The 16,065-nt window shown below is 39.8% G+C and overlaps 1 protein-coding gene across 15 annotated transcripts in view; it reads left to right on the top strand.

Moving 5' to 3' along the window:
- neb (nebulin) overlaps positions 1 to 16,065 on the top strand; it is a 113,249-nt gene that overhangs the window by 45,316 nt on the left and 51,868 nt on the right. For all 15 annotated transcript variants that reach the window (XM_089003423.1, XM_089003409.1, XM_089003411.1 and 12 more), the window contains 23 exons: positions 1,425 to 1,532; positions 1,610 to 1,921; positions 2,882 to 3,085; positions 4,692 to 4,796; positions 4,888 to 4,995; positions 5,069 to 5,380; positions 7,366 to 7,470; positions 7,555 to 7,653; positions 7,728 to 7,829; positions 8,841 to 8,948; positions 9,025 to 9,336; positions 9,412 to 9,516; positions 10,550 to 10,654; positions 11,248 to 11,352; positions 11,426 to 11,533; positions 11,606 to 11,716; positions 13,306 to 13,503; positions 13,615 to 13,719; positions 13,793 to 13,897; positions 13,965 to 14,069; positions 14,147 to 14,254; positions 15,471 to 15,584; positions 15,685 to 15,882. In XM_089003423.1, the coding sequence (XP_088859549.1) occupies positions 1,425 to 1,532; positions 1,610 to 1,921; positions 2,882 to 3,085; positions 4,692 to 4,796; positions 4,888 to 4,995; positions 5,069 to 5,380; positions 7,366 to 7,470; positions 7,555 to 7,653; positions 7,728 to 7,829; positions 8,841 to 8,948; positions 9,025 to 9,336; positions 9,412 to 9,516; positions 10,550 to 10,654; positions 11,248 to 11,352; positions 11,426 to 11,533; positions 11,606 to 11,716; positions 13,306 to 13,503; positions 13,615 to 13,719; positions 13,793 to 13,897; positions 13,965 to 14,069; positions 14,147 to 14,254; positions 15,471 to 15,584; positions 15,685 to 15,882 (3,342 nt within the window). The remainder of the gene's footprint in view (positions 1 to 1,424; positions 1,533 to 1,609; positions 1,922 to 2,881; positions 3,086 to 4,691; positions 4,797 to 4,887; positions 4,996 to 5,068; positions 5,381 to 7,365; positions 7,471 to 7,554; positions 7,654 to 7,727; positions 7,830 to 8,840; positions 8,949 to 9,024; positions 9,337 to 9,411; positions 9,517 to 10,549; positions 10,655 to 11,247; positions 11,353 to 11,425; positions 11,534 to 11,605; positions 11,717 to 13,305; positions 13,504 to 13,614; positions 13,720 to 13,792; positions 13,898 to 13,964; positions 14,070 to 14,146; positions 14,255 to 15,470; positions 15,585 to 15,684; positions 15,883 to 16,065) is intronic.

Below are 16,065 nucleotides of genomic sequence, written 5' to 3' on the forward strand. Positions count from 1 at the left end.
TATCTATCTATCTATCTATCTATCTATCTATCTATCTATCTATCTATCTATCTATCTGCATCCAGCAATATAGCCAGATAGCTAGCTATCTGGCTAGCTATCGTGCTGTCTTGCTATCGAGCTATCTTGCTATGTTGTTTGCTATCTATCTAGCTATTTAGCTTGCTATATATCTAGCTACCTATCTATCTATCTATCTATCTATCTATCTATCTATCTATCTATCTATCTATCTATCTATCTATCTATCTATCTATCTATCTATCTATCTATCTATCTATCTGCATCCAGCAATATAGCTCGATAGCCAGATAGCTAGCTATCTGGCTAGCTATCGTGCTGTCTTGCTATCTTGCTATCTTGTTTGCTATCTATCTAGCTATTTAGCTTGCTATATATCTAGCTACCTATCTACCTTGCTATCTATCTATCTATCTATCTATCTATCTATCTATCTATCTATCTATCTATCTATCTATCTATCTATCTATCTATCTATCTATCTATCTATCTATCTATCTATCTATCTATCTATCCATCTCTTTGCATCCAGCAATATAGCTCGATAGCCAGATAGCTAGCTATCTGGCTAGCTATCGTGCTCTCTTGCTATCGAGCTATCTTGCTATCTTGTTTGCTATCTATCTATCTAGCTATTTAGCTTGCTATATATCTAGCTACCTATCTACCTTGCTAGCTAGCTTGCTAGCTATCTATCTTGCTATCTATCTATCTATCTATCTATCTATCTATCTATCTATCTATCTATCTATCTATCTATCTGTCTGTCTGTCTGTCTGTCTGTCTGTCTGTCTGTCTGTCTGTCTGTCTGTCTGTCTGTCTGTCTTTCCGCACGCCCACCCGTCCGTCCGACCGTCCGTCCAGCAATATAGATAGCTAGCTATCTAGCTATCTTGCTATCTTGCTATCTTGCTATCTCGTTTGCTAGCTATCTATCGAGCTATTTAGCCTGCTATATATCTAGCTACCTATCTATCTGGCTATCCTGTTTACTAGCTATCTATCTAGCTATTTAGCTTGCTATATATCTAGCTACCTATCTATCTTGCTTGCTAGCTTGCTATCTAGTTCACCTGCCAGCTATCAAGCTCGCTTCTCTCTCTATCTCTGACATGATATTATTATTTTATACGTATTATATTATTATATTATTGTTTTATATATTTTAAAAATATTATTTTTTTCGTTTTTCTTTTAATACTATTATCAATATATCAAGATAAGCAGAGTGAAATTGGACTGCAGTCGTCTTTTGTTTATATCTGGGGGAATATAGCAAAAAAAAAACCCATAATGGACGGAAATCTATCAAATTAAATTACCTGTAGAGTTTGTCGGGCATTTTAGGTTCATTGTGAAATTTTTGTCCAAAGCCCAACCTGTCTTATTTTTTTTTATAATAGAATCATTACCGCGAAGACTACTTGGAAACCATTAAAAATGGCTACCTGCTCCCCAAAGACGCCATTTCCATTGTGGCAGCTAAGGCCTCTCGTGACATCGTCAGCGATGTAAGTCCGTAGTCTCAGCCGCGAGTTTACACACGCTTGCTAGGACACCAAACAATAATGCCGCTTGGGAATTTCAGTACAAGTACAAAACCGGATACCGCAGACAACGTGGCCATCACGTCGGCGCTCGCAGCGTTCAAGACGACCCTCTGATCTTGCTAGCCGCCCACGCCGCTAGGATCGCCAGCGATAACATCTACAAGAAGGATTTTGAAAAAACCAAGACTCACTTCAACCTGCCGGTGGACATGCTATCCATCGAGCTGGCTAAGAAGTGCCAGCAGCAAGTCAACGATTTTAACTACCGCACGCACCTGCACCAGTGGACCTGCCTGCCGGATTCCAACGACGTAGTCCAGGCCAGGAAGATCTACGACCTACAAAGTGATGTAAGTTTCTACACGTCTGCGCTGAAATTCTTAATACAGACATACCTTGGCTTACGAACTTAATTGGTTCCCAGACAGAGTGTGTAAGGCCAAAAGTGTGTATCTCAAAAATTAATTTCCCATAGGAAACCATTCAAATGAGAATAATCCGTTCCCAGGTCCCCATAAAACATAATTGTCTAATTTCCTAAGCCTTAAAACTACACAAAATATACCTTATTTTATGTATAATAAATGTGCTATGGTATTATAATTAAAGAAATAAACTGTACTGTATAATAAAGTCATTTTATTTACCTTTGTGATGGTCGTTGATGGCTTGATGGAATGGAGTGGCCGCTTTCCTCAGCATTAAACACTTGATGAGGAACATAACCTTCTTTTACCATCTTGGGGAATGATCCCTTGTAGGTGCTTTCTCTGCGATAATTTTATCTAGTTCCTCATCAATTGTGTTCTGTTTAGCTGGATTGATAGCTTTTTGCATCAAGTGTACAGATGGCTTGTGCGGGTTGTTTATCCCATAAATCCCTGATTTATGGGATATTTTTACCTTGCAGTCTACACTCTACCTTTGAACTATCAAAGTTGAAACTCTCTCACTGTCGTCTGCCTGTCTCTTTAATGTTTAAACCACCTCACCTCACCGCTGCGTCCTTGACCAATCACGTGGCTTTAACCGAAGACTGGGGGTGGGGAATTGAAAACAGTCGGCTGCCATTTTGTTGTTAGGAGAACGAGCTCGTTCGCGAACAACACATTGTGGCAGCTCCGTGTGTATCCCAAAAAATAGTTTGTAAGCCAAGGTAAAATGTTCATAAATTTAACATTCGTAAACCGAAAACTTCGTAAACTAAGGGATCCGTAAACCGAGGTATCACTGTATTTATATTTTTGCAATGCTTATCACGAACATTTGAACTCGTCTGTTTATTTTATACGTGGAACGGTATCTTGCAGGCTGTGTACAAAGGCGACCTGGAGTGGCTGAAGGGATGCGGCTGGTCACCTCACGAATCGGTGGATGTCATGAGAGTCAGGAAAGCTCAGGATATCCTCAACGAGAGACTTTACCGCGAGCCGCCAAGCACGATCAAGTTCACCAGCGTGGTGGACTTGCCTTCCATCCTCCTGTCCAAGCAAAATTCCGATAACCTCAGTGATGTGAGTCATGAAAAACACAAACAGAACAACTTGATGATGAGGGCCTTCTTTGATAAATTTAAATTGGATTTTTTTAGATTATATTAGATTAGATTAGATTTTAATAGTCTCACAGTGGATACATTTACATTTCACAGCAGCATAGTGATGACAGTAAGAGGAAAGGAAAGAAAGAAGTAGAAAAACAAAATACAGGAGCTGCTGTCAAGGCAGCCGCTCTCGCGGCGCCATCTTGAAGTCAAAACAACAACAGCAAAACTAAATAACAAATAATATGACATAACACAAAAGACAGACAGTCATTCAATTTTAAGCACTTTTAGCACCCTCTTTGTGACATGAAGCAGTTCTAGATGAAAGAGAAGCGGATCAAAGAGTCCTTTTCACCAGTGGATTAGGGATGTCATGGTGGAATGTGCACGTTTGCAAGCTAAATATTGAAAGCATATATATATATATATATATATATAATTGCTTTCAACATTTAGCTTGTAGCAGACGTGCATATATATATGTATTTATTTTATTAGTCATTTATTTGTTATTTTCTTTATATTTTATTTCATAATAATAATCAGCATTTATAAGGACCTTTCAATTTTTTTAAGGTATTTATGTATTTTTTTATTTAGTTGTTTGTTTTGTAATGTTATTATTATTATTTATATATACATACTTATGTATGTGTTTATTTATTCATTCATTTTGTTATCCATTAATTTTATGATGATGATGATGATGATTATTATTATTATTATTATTATTATTATTATTGTTGTTGTTGTTGTTGTTGTTGGTGGTGGTGGTATTGGTATTATTACTATTACTATTACAATCACTATTACTATTACTGTTACTGTTACTATTACAATCACTATTACTATTACAATCACTATTACAATCACTATTACTATTATTATTACTATTACAATCACTATTACTATTACTATTACAATCACTATTACTATTACTATTACTATCACTATTACTATCACTATTACAATCACTATTACAATCACTATTACTATTACTATCACTATTACAATCACTGTTACTATTACTATTACAATCACTATTACTATTACTATTACAATCACTATTACAATCACTATTACTATTATTATTACTATTACTATTACAATCACTATTACTATTACTATTACAATCACTATTACAATCACTATTACTATTATTATTACTATTACTATTACTGTTACTATTACAATCACTATTACTATTACAATCACTATTACAATCACTATTATTATTACTATTACTATTACTATTACTATTACAATCACTATTACTATTACAATCACTATTACTATTACTATTACTATCACTATCACTATTACTATTACTATTACTATCACTATTACAATCACTATTACTATTACTATTACTATTACAATCACTATTACTATTACAATCACTATTACTATTACTATTACAATCACTATTACTATTACAATCACTATTACTATTACAATCACTATTACTATTACTATTACAATCACTATTACTATTACAATCACTATTACTATTACTATTACTATTACAATCACTATTACTATTACTATTACTATTACTGTTTTCTTCCCAACAGTGGAAATACAAGGAACTGTGGGAGAACCAAAAAACATCCTTCGTTCTTCCGGCAGACACGCCGGCCATGACGCTGTCCAAGACAAACGCGATCAACATCAGCAACGTGAGCCTTAAACTGCGACCCATCATTTCTGCCATTCCGGAATGATCCAGTTTTTTTTTTTTCACGACATGACCCAACTGATTCTTTTCAGAAACTATACACCCTGGATTGGGATGACCACAAAGCTAAAGGCTACCAAATCAAGGAGGATACAATTGCCGTCCTCAAGGCTAAAGCGTCCAGAGATATCATTAGCGACGTAAGAAATAAGAAATACACATTTGAGGTTTAAAAAACAAGAAACCAAACTTTCTTTCTATCTTTTTTTTTAGTTCAAGTACAAGGAAGGATACCGCAAGCAAGTGGGCCACCACGTCGGGGCACTCAGCGTCAAAGATGACCCCCTCATAATGCTGGCACTCAACTCGGCCAAGATCGCTAGCGACAACCTCTACAAAAAGGATTTCAACAAATCCAAGACTAGATTCCACTTGCCCGTAGACATGCTGAGTCTTGAACTGGCTAAAAAGTGCCAGATTCAAGTCAACGACTTCAACTACCGCACTCACTTGCACCAGTGGACGTGCCTGCCTGACTCTAATGATGTCGTACAAGCCAGGAAGGTCTACGATCTCCAGAGTGATGTAAGTTTGTAGAATCTACTATCGTGTCAATTTGCATAACGTATGACAGTAATAATAATAATAATAATAATACATTTCATTTCTCAGCTCCTTTCAAAACTCTCAAGGTCACTTTATAATCACAGGATCAGTTTTTCTGTAGGTGAGCAGCGGCAGCCACATGCGCCAGCGTTCACTCAACCCAGAATAACTCAAAAAGATAGAAAGCTAGCTAGCTAGCGAATTGATATCTAGCTAGCTAATATATAGCTAGCTAGCTAGCTAATTGATGTGCCATGCGCCAGCGTTCACTCGACCTAGAATAACTCAAAAAGATAGAAAGATAGCTAGCTAGCGAATTGATAGCTAGATAGCTAATAACACGACACAAGTTGAACATCTTGAGACTGTCCTGAGAATGCTCTGTTTTTGAATAGATAGCTAATAGCTAGTGAAGAGATAGCTAGATAGCTAATATGTTTCCTGACTCAAATAGCTAGTTAGCTAGCTATATAGCTAATAGATGCCATAAATATGTAGTTTTATATCACTGATAACACAAGTTGAATATCTTGAGACTGTCCTCAGAATGCTCTGTTTTTGAATAGATAGCTAATAGCTAGCAAAGAGATAGCGAATCGATAGCTAATACTTAATTAGCTACTTAGCTAAGTAGCTAATAGATGGCGTAAATATGTAGTTTTATGAACATCTTGAGACTGTCCCGAGAATGCTCTGTTTTTGAATAGATAGCTAATAGCTAGTGAATAGATAGCTAATAACTCGCGAATAGATAGCTAGCTAGCTTGATAATTGATAGCTAATAAATAGCTAGATAGCCAATATGTTTCCTGACTCAAATAGCTAGTTAGCTAGCTATATAGCTAATAGATGCCATAAATATGTAATTTTATATCACTGATAACACGAGTTGAACATCTTGAGACTGTCCTGAGAATGCTCTGTTTTTGAATAGATAGCTGATAGCCAATACCTAGCGAATAGATAGCTAATACCTAATTAGCTACTTAGCTAGCTATGTAGCTAATAGATGCCGTAAATATGTATTTTTATGAACATCTTGAGACTTTCCCGAGAATGCTGTTTTTGAATAGATGGCCAATAACTAGCGAGCTAGCTAATTTATAGGCAATAGATAGCTAGATAGCTAATATGTATCCTGACTCAAATAGCTAGTGAGCTAGCTATATAGCTAATAGATGCCATAAATATGTAGTTTTATATCACTGATAACTCAAGTTGAACATCTTGAGACTGTCCTGAGAATGCTCTGTTTTTGAATAGATAGCTGATAGCCAATACCTAGCGAATAGATAGCTAATACCTAATTAGCTACTTAGCTAGCTATGTAGCTAATAGATGCCGTAAATATGTAGTTTTATGAACATCTTGAGACTTTCCCGAGAATGCTGTTTTTGAATAGATGGCCAATAACTAGCGAATAGCTAGCTAGCTAGCTAATTTATAGGCAATAGATAGCTAGATAGCTAATATGTATCCTGACTCAAATAGCTAGTTAACTAGCTATATAGCTAATAGATGCCATAAATATGTAGTTTTATATCACTGATAACACAAATTGAACATCTTGAGACTGTCCTGAGAATGCTCTGTTTTTGAATAGATGGCTAATGGCTAGCAAATAGATAGCCAATAACTAGCGAATAGATAGTTTATACCTAATTAGCTAGGTATGTAGCTAATAGATGCCGTAAATATGTAGTTTTATGAACATCTTGAGACTATCCTGAGAATGCTCTATGTTTTTGAATAGATAGCTAATAGCTAGCGAATAGATAGCCAATAACTCGCGAATAGATAGCAAATACCTAATTAGCGCTTAGGACCGACTGAACCTCGCCTGATTATGCCTTTCTCTTGCCACTGGAAGAAAACTGTCAGGAGAGCTGGCTGACATGGAAATAAGACAAAAGTCAGAATGTGATCTGACACGGCGGACATTTTGTGTTGTTTTGCCTCCCCAGGCTGTATACAAATCAGACTTGGAGTGGCTACGTGGATGCGGTTGGATTCCGCACGAGTCCGTTGAGGTTTTGAGGGTGAAGAACGCACAGAAGATCCTGGCTGAGGTAAGTGATCTTACATTTTGGTTTTTGACAGAACGTGTGCATTTCAGAAGTCATCTCACGATGGTATCCACGATGTTGTTACAGAGAGGCTACCGGGTCAAGCTGGACGAGCAGAAATTTGGCGTTCCAACCAATCGAGTGGACTTGAATTGCGCTAAAAATGCTGCTGACATCCTCAACGAGGTCCGTATTTCTACATTTACCGCCTTTAAGGTGGTCTTTTGCTCTCGCTTAACCCACTTGGAACTTCATTTCAGGCCAAGTACCGTTCGGATTGGCATCGGGACAAAACCAGTTACACCCTAGTGGAGACTCCGACCATGGTCACAGCCAAAGCGGCAGCTAAGAACGTTCATCCGGTAAAGTTCTGATCTTATTTGTTTATTATTTTGACAAACTGTCTTTGTTTTGATGGTTCCGCTCTGGCACTTTGTATACCGCAACAAGCGCTCTGTCAGACGAGCATAATACAGTAATAGCCCAGCTCACGAACATAATTGGTTCCCAGAAAATGCGTGTGAGGCAAAAAACTTCATCTTCCGAACATTTATTTCCCATAAGAAACCATTAAAATGAGAATAATCTGTTCCCAGGTCCCCATAAAACATAGTTTTCTACTAAATAAGCCTTAAAGGACAACCAACACCATTTTTTTGTTTCCTAACTGACATCATAAAAACGTTTTATAGCATCTAAAATACCCAAATCACGCAGGCTGATATTTTTAGTCAAATGCAAAACACTAATAAAAATGAGTTAAAGTGTCCCAATGGCTTCAGATTCGGAGAAGATGCTTTCTTGTTACTCATCCAGTTATGAATATGATTCAACTAGTTCTGAAGAGGAAAGCATAAATGTTTGCAATCGATTAAATAAGTCCTTCCGTATCAATTTGAGCCGTGAGGACTCCAATGTAGCTCCCAGAAAATGCACCCAAGCTCCGTTGGAAATGGGCTGATTTGTCTGCTTGGAATTTGTGTCAACTAGTATCAAATAGTCGTCTTGGTGCAACACACAACCATTCACCATTGCGTTATTTGTGTTTTCCTTCTAATTTTGCCATAAACACGAAGTTTTCAGACCAAACAAAGTACCCAAAATGCATTGTGTGTCCCTATGTCGGTCAGGGGCGTTCCTTCAGTGACGTAGGGTGAGGACTCGTCACCAACTCAAAAACAAGACTTCCTGAATATTCAGCGCCAGTCTTAAAACGTAAAATATAGCTATATGCGGTGGACTGTTTGTAAAATACGCTCAGTAGAAGTCATTTGAAGTGATTTTACAAATTATGGACACAACTCGTTGTCCTTTAAGCAACTCTGTTTGGAATCTGTATCTCAGTTTTTTAATTTTTTAATTTTGTTTTGCAGAAACTCTATTCCCAAGATTGGGAAAAGGCCAAGGCCACTGGGTACTTCATGCCCGAAAATGCCGTGTCCATCAAGCAATGTATTAGCAACACCAAAGTCCAAAGCAAAGTGAGTCGCTATTCAAAAGTTAGCAGATTTTTCTCAACCTGTAAGTGAAAACGGATTCCCATCATCTGTCCCACAGCATAAATACCTGGAGGGATACCGCAAACAAGTGGGCCACCATATCGGGGCCCTCAGTATCCAGGACGACCCTCTTCTCATGCTGGCCCTAAACTCGGCCAAGATCGCCAGCGATGCTCTCTACAAGAAAGACTTCAACAAGTCCAAGACCAAATTCAACCTACCCGTGGACATGTTGCAGTTCGAACTAGCTAAGAAATGTCAAATGCAAGTCAACGATGACCTCTACAGGACCCGCCTGCACCAGTGGACGTGCCTGCCCGATCAGAATGACGTCATCCAGGCCAGGAAAGCCTACGATCTTCAAAGTGATGTGAGTCGGGAGATCAACCAAGACAAAAATTTGGACTTGAAATAATCCTCATATTTTGTTCTTTTTCTCTCTTAGTTTGTGTACAAAGCGGATATGGAATGGATTCGAGGTTGCGGGTGGGTGGCCCACAATTCTGTGGACCACGTCAAAGCTAGAAAAGCACAGGAAATTCTCAACGATGTAAGTTCTGCTCTTCTGTATAATTCAGCTATACAGTGATACCTCAGCTCACGAAGATAATCGGTTCCCAGAAAGTGTGTGTGAGTGAGAAAAGTTCATCTTCCAAACATTTATTTCCCATAAGAAACCATTAAAATGAGAATAATCCGTTCCCAGTTCCCCATAAAACATAATTTTTCTACTAAATAAGCCTTAAAGGACAACCGACATCACATTTTTGTTTCCTAACTGATATCAGAAAAATGTTTTATAGCATCTAAAATACCCAAAACACGCAGTATGATATTTTTATTCAAATGCAAAACACCAATAAAAATGACTTAGTGTCCAAAATCTGCAAAAAATTGAGCTGCGAATTGGACATTTTCAGAAAGTCCCGCCCCCAGTTCGTGACGGCACGCCAAAACGTCTTTGCTGGAGAATCAAAACAATGGATTCAGATTCGTAGAATATGCTTTCTTGTTACACATCCAGTTATGAATATGATGAATAGTTCTGAAGAGGAAAGCATACATGTTTGCAATTGATTAAATAATTTATTCTGTGCCATTTTGAGGCAACATTGGGGGGAAATGTATCACCCAAAAAGAGGCAGAAAATGGCGACCTCTTGTAGACATGACAGTATATTGCGTTTCCACAGGCTGATAAATTCCTTATATGGAGCTTGGTCGCTCTCTTCTGGTTCTTTTTGGTGCAACACAACGTTTTCAGACCAAACAAGCACAGCAAAATGCATTGACGTGATGGAAGGACTGCTACAATGCGTCCTTTTTTTTCGTTCAGGGGCGTTCCTTCAGTGACGTAGGGTGAGGACTCGTCACCAACTCAAAAACAAGACTTCCGGAATGTTCAGCGCGAGTCTTAAAACGTAAAATGTAGCTATATGCGGTGGAATCTTTGTAAAATTCGCTCAGTAGAAGTCATTTGGAGCCATTTTACAAATTATGGACACAACTTGTTCAGAGATGTCGGTTGTCCTTTAAAACTACACAAAATGGTCTCTTATCTGAATGTCTTGGTATTTCTCACAGAGGATCTACAAGAAGAACGCAATCGATGGCTTTGGAAAATTCACCCTGGTCGTGGACCGTCCAGAACTTATCTTGGCCAAGACCAACGCCGTGAACGTCAGCGACGTATGTCTTCCAACATGAAAGCCGACTTGAATCTCAACATAATATTTATTTTTTGGGGCCTTTAATGTGCCAATGTGTCGCCCTTCACACACGTTCGGACACTGTAAACAAAGGGTCAAGCACAGGAAGATTGACTTTTACTGCCGGCAGGGGACGCAGCCATTTATGACCGACGCCCAACCTCTGCAGCCCTCTGCCAAGCTATTTATTGAGAGTATAGGCAAATTTAAGTGATACATTCGTAACAGTCTTCTTGATTTGAATATCACAACCCTGGACGTCCTAAGCACCAACATCCATAAACCAACAGAACTTAGACATTTTAATGGGTTGGCTTTCCATGAACTGATAGATTTGTAACCTGGATAATGAGCTCTTCCCGTGAAGGAGTTTACCAAGTCCGAAATTCCACCCAAGGCTAGATCTTCCTACATGAGGATGACAGTTTAACAGGCTGTCTCTGTTCACCTTAGATTGACCCCAGATTTTCTGCGCTTCCATTTTGGGCCTTGTGTTTTAGCCAACTAAGCATGCAACAGCATGAAACTTTTAAATATGATCACTTCTTATCACACCTTTTCTTCCATCCGTAGCTGAAGTACAAAGAGACCTTCAATGCAGAGAGGGGTCACTACATCGGTTCCGATGACACTCCTCAATTAGCCCACAGCAGGGAGATGTCTAAGAACGTTAGCGAGGTACTGACGCCACCATACCCACGCCCCCCCCCCCCCTCGTTTACATGTGACATAACGATACACGCGATTTCAGAACCTCTACAAACTCAACTGGAACAAATCCAAGGCTGCTGACTACCATCTGGACCAGGAGTATATTCCTCTTGTCAGGGGGAAGAAGAGCAGAGACATCAGCAGTGATGTTAGTACAAGGCCATTCTTTCTCGTTCTTCTACTGGTACATATTGTAATTTTGATAATATTCCATTTCTAGGCCAAGTACCATGACTCCTACGAGAAGACCAGGGGACACTACTTGGCCGGAACCCTGGTGGACTTCCCCGAGGTCATCCGGTGTGGTGATCAGGAGAAGAACAAGGGACTGGTGAGCAAATTTGAAAAGTCACACCATCGTCCCAGGGGTGTACAAACTTTTGCAAAGGGGGGCAGATTTAGTTTATTTAAAAATATAGGGGTGGTTGTGGGTATTTTTTACATATCACAGCTATTAATTTTAAATACATTTCAGCATTCTTCGTGTCACATTTGTTTTTGTATTTAAATTTTTAGCTATCATAATAATAATTATAATAATAATACATTTCATTTCTATGCGCCTTTCAAAACAATCAAGGTCACTTTACAGTCACAGGATCAGTTTTTCTGCATGTGAGCAGCGGCCGCCACATGCGCACTCAACCCGAAATAACTCAAATAGAGTTAGCTAGCTAGCTAGTTAGATAGCGAATAGAAAGCAAATAGATAGCTAGCTAGGGAGCCAGCTAGCTAGTTCGATAGCAAATAGATATCAAATAGATAGCCAGCTAGCTAGTTAAATAGCAAATAGATAGCTAGCTACGTAGCCAGCTACGTAGACAACTAGGTAGCCAGCCTTTCAAAACAATCAAGGTCACTTGACAGTCACAGGATCAGTTTTTCTGCGGGTGAGCAGCGGCCGCCACATGCGCACTCAACCCGGAATAACTCAAATAGATAGAAAGTTAGGTAGCTAGCTAGTTAGATAGCAAATAGATAGAAAATAGATAGCTAGCAAGCTCGTATATAGCAAATAGATAGCTAGCTAGGGAGCCAGCTAGCTAGTTAGATAGCGAATAGATATCAAATAGATAGCCAGCTAGGTACCCAGCTAGCTAGTTAAATAGCAAATAGATAGCAAATAGATAGCTAGCTACGTAGCCAACTAGGTCGCCAGCCTTTCAAAACAATCAAGGTCACTTTACAGTCACAGGATCAGTTTTTCTGCGGGTGAGCAGCGGCTGCCACATGCGCACTCAACCCGGAATAACTCAAATAGATAGAAAGTTAGGTAGCTAGCTAGTTAGATAGCAAATATATAGAAAATAGATAGCTAGCTAGGTAGCCAGCAAGCTCGTATATAGCGAAAAGATAGCCAGCTACTGAGCAGACTATCAGGCGCACCTTCAGTGAATGAAAAATGTTTTCCAAATATAATATACAAATATTGTATTTTCCGGTATGAATGGTGTATTTTCAAACCTTTTCCAGATTATAAAGCGCACTTTTAATGAATGAAAACTGTTTTCTGAATATTATATACAGGTAACATCCGACTTACGACCAGCTCGACTTACGACAAGCCGTACTTACGACCGCGACCTCCAGACCCTATTTTTAAAATTTGAATTCTACGCCTGGCACCGCGACGTGTACAACAATTTTGGCCAGCCAGCTAGCATCTCACTCTCGCACAGCAATCGACCGCGTGATGGCACCGTGAGATTGAATGGATTTCACTTACGACCGTTTTGACTTACGACCGTTTTGACTTACGACCGTTTGGTCGGAACCGAACACGGTCCCAAGTCGGATGTCACCTGTATAAAGAGATACAATTTCCCTTCAACCTAGATTGCGCTATGGAACATTCTCACAACTCTTCTCAGACCACTACAATCGAATAACCTCCACCATTTTTTTTAAATCTCATTGTAGAGACTTTACCATCAGAACTACCACCAAAACAAGATGAAGACCCACATCCCTTCCGACGTCATCGCAAACAAGGTGGCCAAACGTTCCCAGGACATGCTGAGCGACGTCCTGTACCGCACGTACCTCCACCAGTGGACCTGCCACCCCGATCAGGAGGATGCCATCCGAGCCCGAAAGACCAACGAGATACTCAGCGATGTACGTTTGGTTTCGAGACTCTGTATCAATTTTGATTAGTGTGATCATTCTGCTTTACTCTTGCTGTTATATTTCTATTTTTTTGTCTATCTCTTGTTCACCAACGACAAGGTGTTTTACAAAGAGGATCTGAGCTGGATGAAGGGTATCGGTTGCTACGTGTGGGACACGCCAGAGATCCTTCGTGCTAAGAAGGCCTACGAACTGCAGAGTGAGGTACGCGACATCAGGCATAATTAATCAATCGTTCGACAGAAAAACACCCACCATGTTTTTTTTAACCTTTCAGCTGCAATATAGAGACGAAGCCAAGAAGGAATTTAACAATTACTCCATCGTGACCGACACGCCCGTTTATGTGACGGCTGTGCTGGGCAACACCTGGGCCAGCGACGTATGTGGGGGTCCTGGGGGGTGGGCGTTCTGCTAAAACATGACAACAAACTGTGAGTGCTTTTCAGTTGAACTACCGGGAGGCTTACCGTAAGGAGAAGCATTTGTACACCACGGTTCTTGATACCTACGACTACGCCAGATGTCGCAATTTCAAACACTTCTTCAGCAACGTACGTACGAAAACGCTCGGCGAAGCTCATTGTGAGAAAATGGCGTACGTGATTTCAGCATTCGTGTGGATTTTCAGAAAATCTACACTGACGTCTGGGATAAATTCAAGGCCAAGGGTTACCAGATCCCACACGACTCGCGCTCCATGCAACACGCCAAGACTCAGAAGTTCATTGCGAGCAGCGTGAGTATCTTTGATTCCGTATCCGTGAACTCGATTGGATTAGCCTTTATTCATCTCGCAGTGGAGAAATTTACATTTTGCAGCAGCGAAGTGATGAAAGAGAGGATCAAAGCATCCTTTTCACCAGTGGATTAGGGATGCCATAGTGGAACGTGCATGTTTGCTACAAGCTAAATGTTGAAAGCAAACACAAATCTGTAGCATATCCATTGACCAAAAGAGATTGTTTCACATCTCCCCTCCCATGTAAATCCGCTTCAATTCCAAGCCGCGACAGTTCTACATACATCGGCTGACCATTCCGCTGAACAAAGCAAGGCTGTGAAAATGCTGCGCATTACAGGCACAAAAAAAAAAAAACCCACAATCATCCCAAACCTGTCCAGCGATGACAGTCAAATGGCACCCACAATCCTCCCAATCAAAAACAGTGCTGGCATATTCATGCTGCTGAAAAGGCGCAAGCGCTCAGCACAGTCTCCTCCTTGATGAACTTCGTGGACAAAAATGCTGAAAAAAAACAATCCGTATCCTTTCAACACGACTCACAATGACACAAAGTGACAAAAGAAAACACAAAAACAAAACAACAAACATTGAAGGCTGCCTACTCGGGCGCCATGTTGGCTAGTTAGATAGCAAATAGATAGAAAATAGGTAGCCAGCAAGCTCGTATATAGCAAATAGATAGCTAGCTAGGGAGCCAGCTAGCTAGTTAGATAGCGAATAGATATCAAATAGATAGCCAGCTAGGTACCCAGCTAGCTAGTTAAATAGCAAATAGATAGCAAATAGATAGCTAGCTACATAGCCAGCTAGGTAGCCAGCCTTTCAAAACAATCAAGGTCACTTTACAGTCACAGGATCAGTTTTTCTGCGGGTGAGCAGCGGCTGCCACATGCGCACTCAACCCGGAATAACTCAAATAGATAGAAAGTTAGGTAGCTAGCTAGTTAGATAGCAAATAGATAGAAAATAGGTAGCCAGCAAGCTCGTATATAGCAAATAGATAGCTAGCTGGGTAGCCAGCTAGCTAGTTAAATAGCAAATAGATAGCAAATAGATAGCTAGCTACGTAGCCAGCTACGTAGCCAACTAGGTAGCCAGCCTTTCAAAACAATCAAGGTCAATCAAGGCTGCCTACTCGGGCGCCATGTTGGACTTCGATTGGGGAAACTATTAATATTTCATCTCAAGGTCTTGTCTTGCTTTTCAGGTGAAGTACAAGGAGGACTATGAAAAGTTCAAATCACTCTATAGTCTCCCCAAGTCTCTTGAGGACGATCCCGGCACCCTCCGTTGCCTCAAGGCTGGAAGATTGGTCCTGGATGTAAGGCCAAAAAAATTGCTTTGCGGATTTTAGTTTTATCATTGCGATGCTTTTCCAGGTTTTTGATTACATTACCCCCCAAAAATGTTCATCTGTGTAGCGCCTGTACAAAGAAGACTATGAGAAAAGCAAAGCCAAGAACCACATCCCGCCAGACATGCTGGAGATCATTTCGGCTCATAAAACCCAGACCAAAGTCAGCGAAATCAACTATCGGAAATATTTGCACGAGTGGATCTGCCTGCCCGATATGCAAATGTACGTGCAGGCCCGCAAGGTCAACGAGCAGCTGAGCGATGTGAGTAAAAACGAAAACTTTATTGACAAAAATAGGACAACCGACGCCATTATTTTGTTTCCTAACTGACGTCAGAAAAATGTTTTATAGCATCTAAAGGATTATTATTATTATTATTATTCTTAGTAGTAGTAGTAGTAGTTGTAGTAGGAGTATTATTATTATTATTTTGTTTTAGTTACA

This window comes from Hippocampus bargibanti, linkage group LG08 (genome assembly GCF_051943395.1).
Source record: "Hippocampus bargibanti isolate YZ-2025 linkage group LG08, ASM5194339v1, whole genome shotgun sequence".
Taxonomy (NCBI): domain Eukaryota; kingdom Metazoa; phylum Chordata; class Actinopteri; order Syngnathiformes; family Syngnathidae; genus Hippocampus; species Hippocampus bargibanti.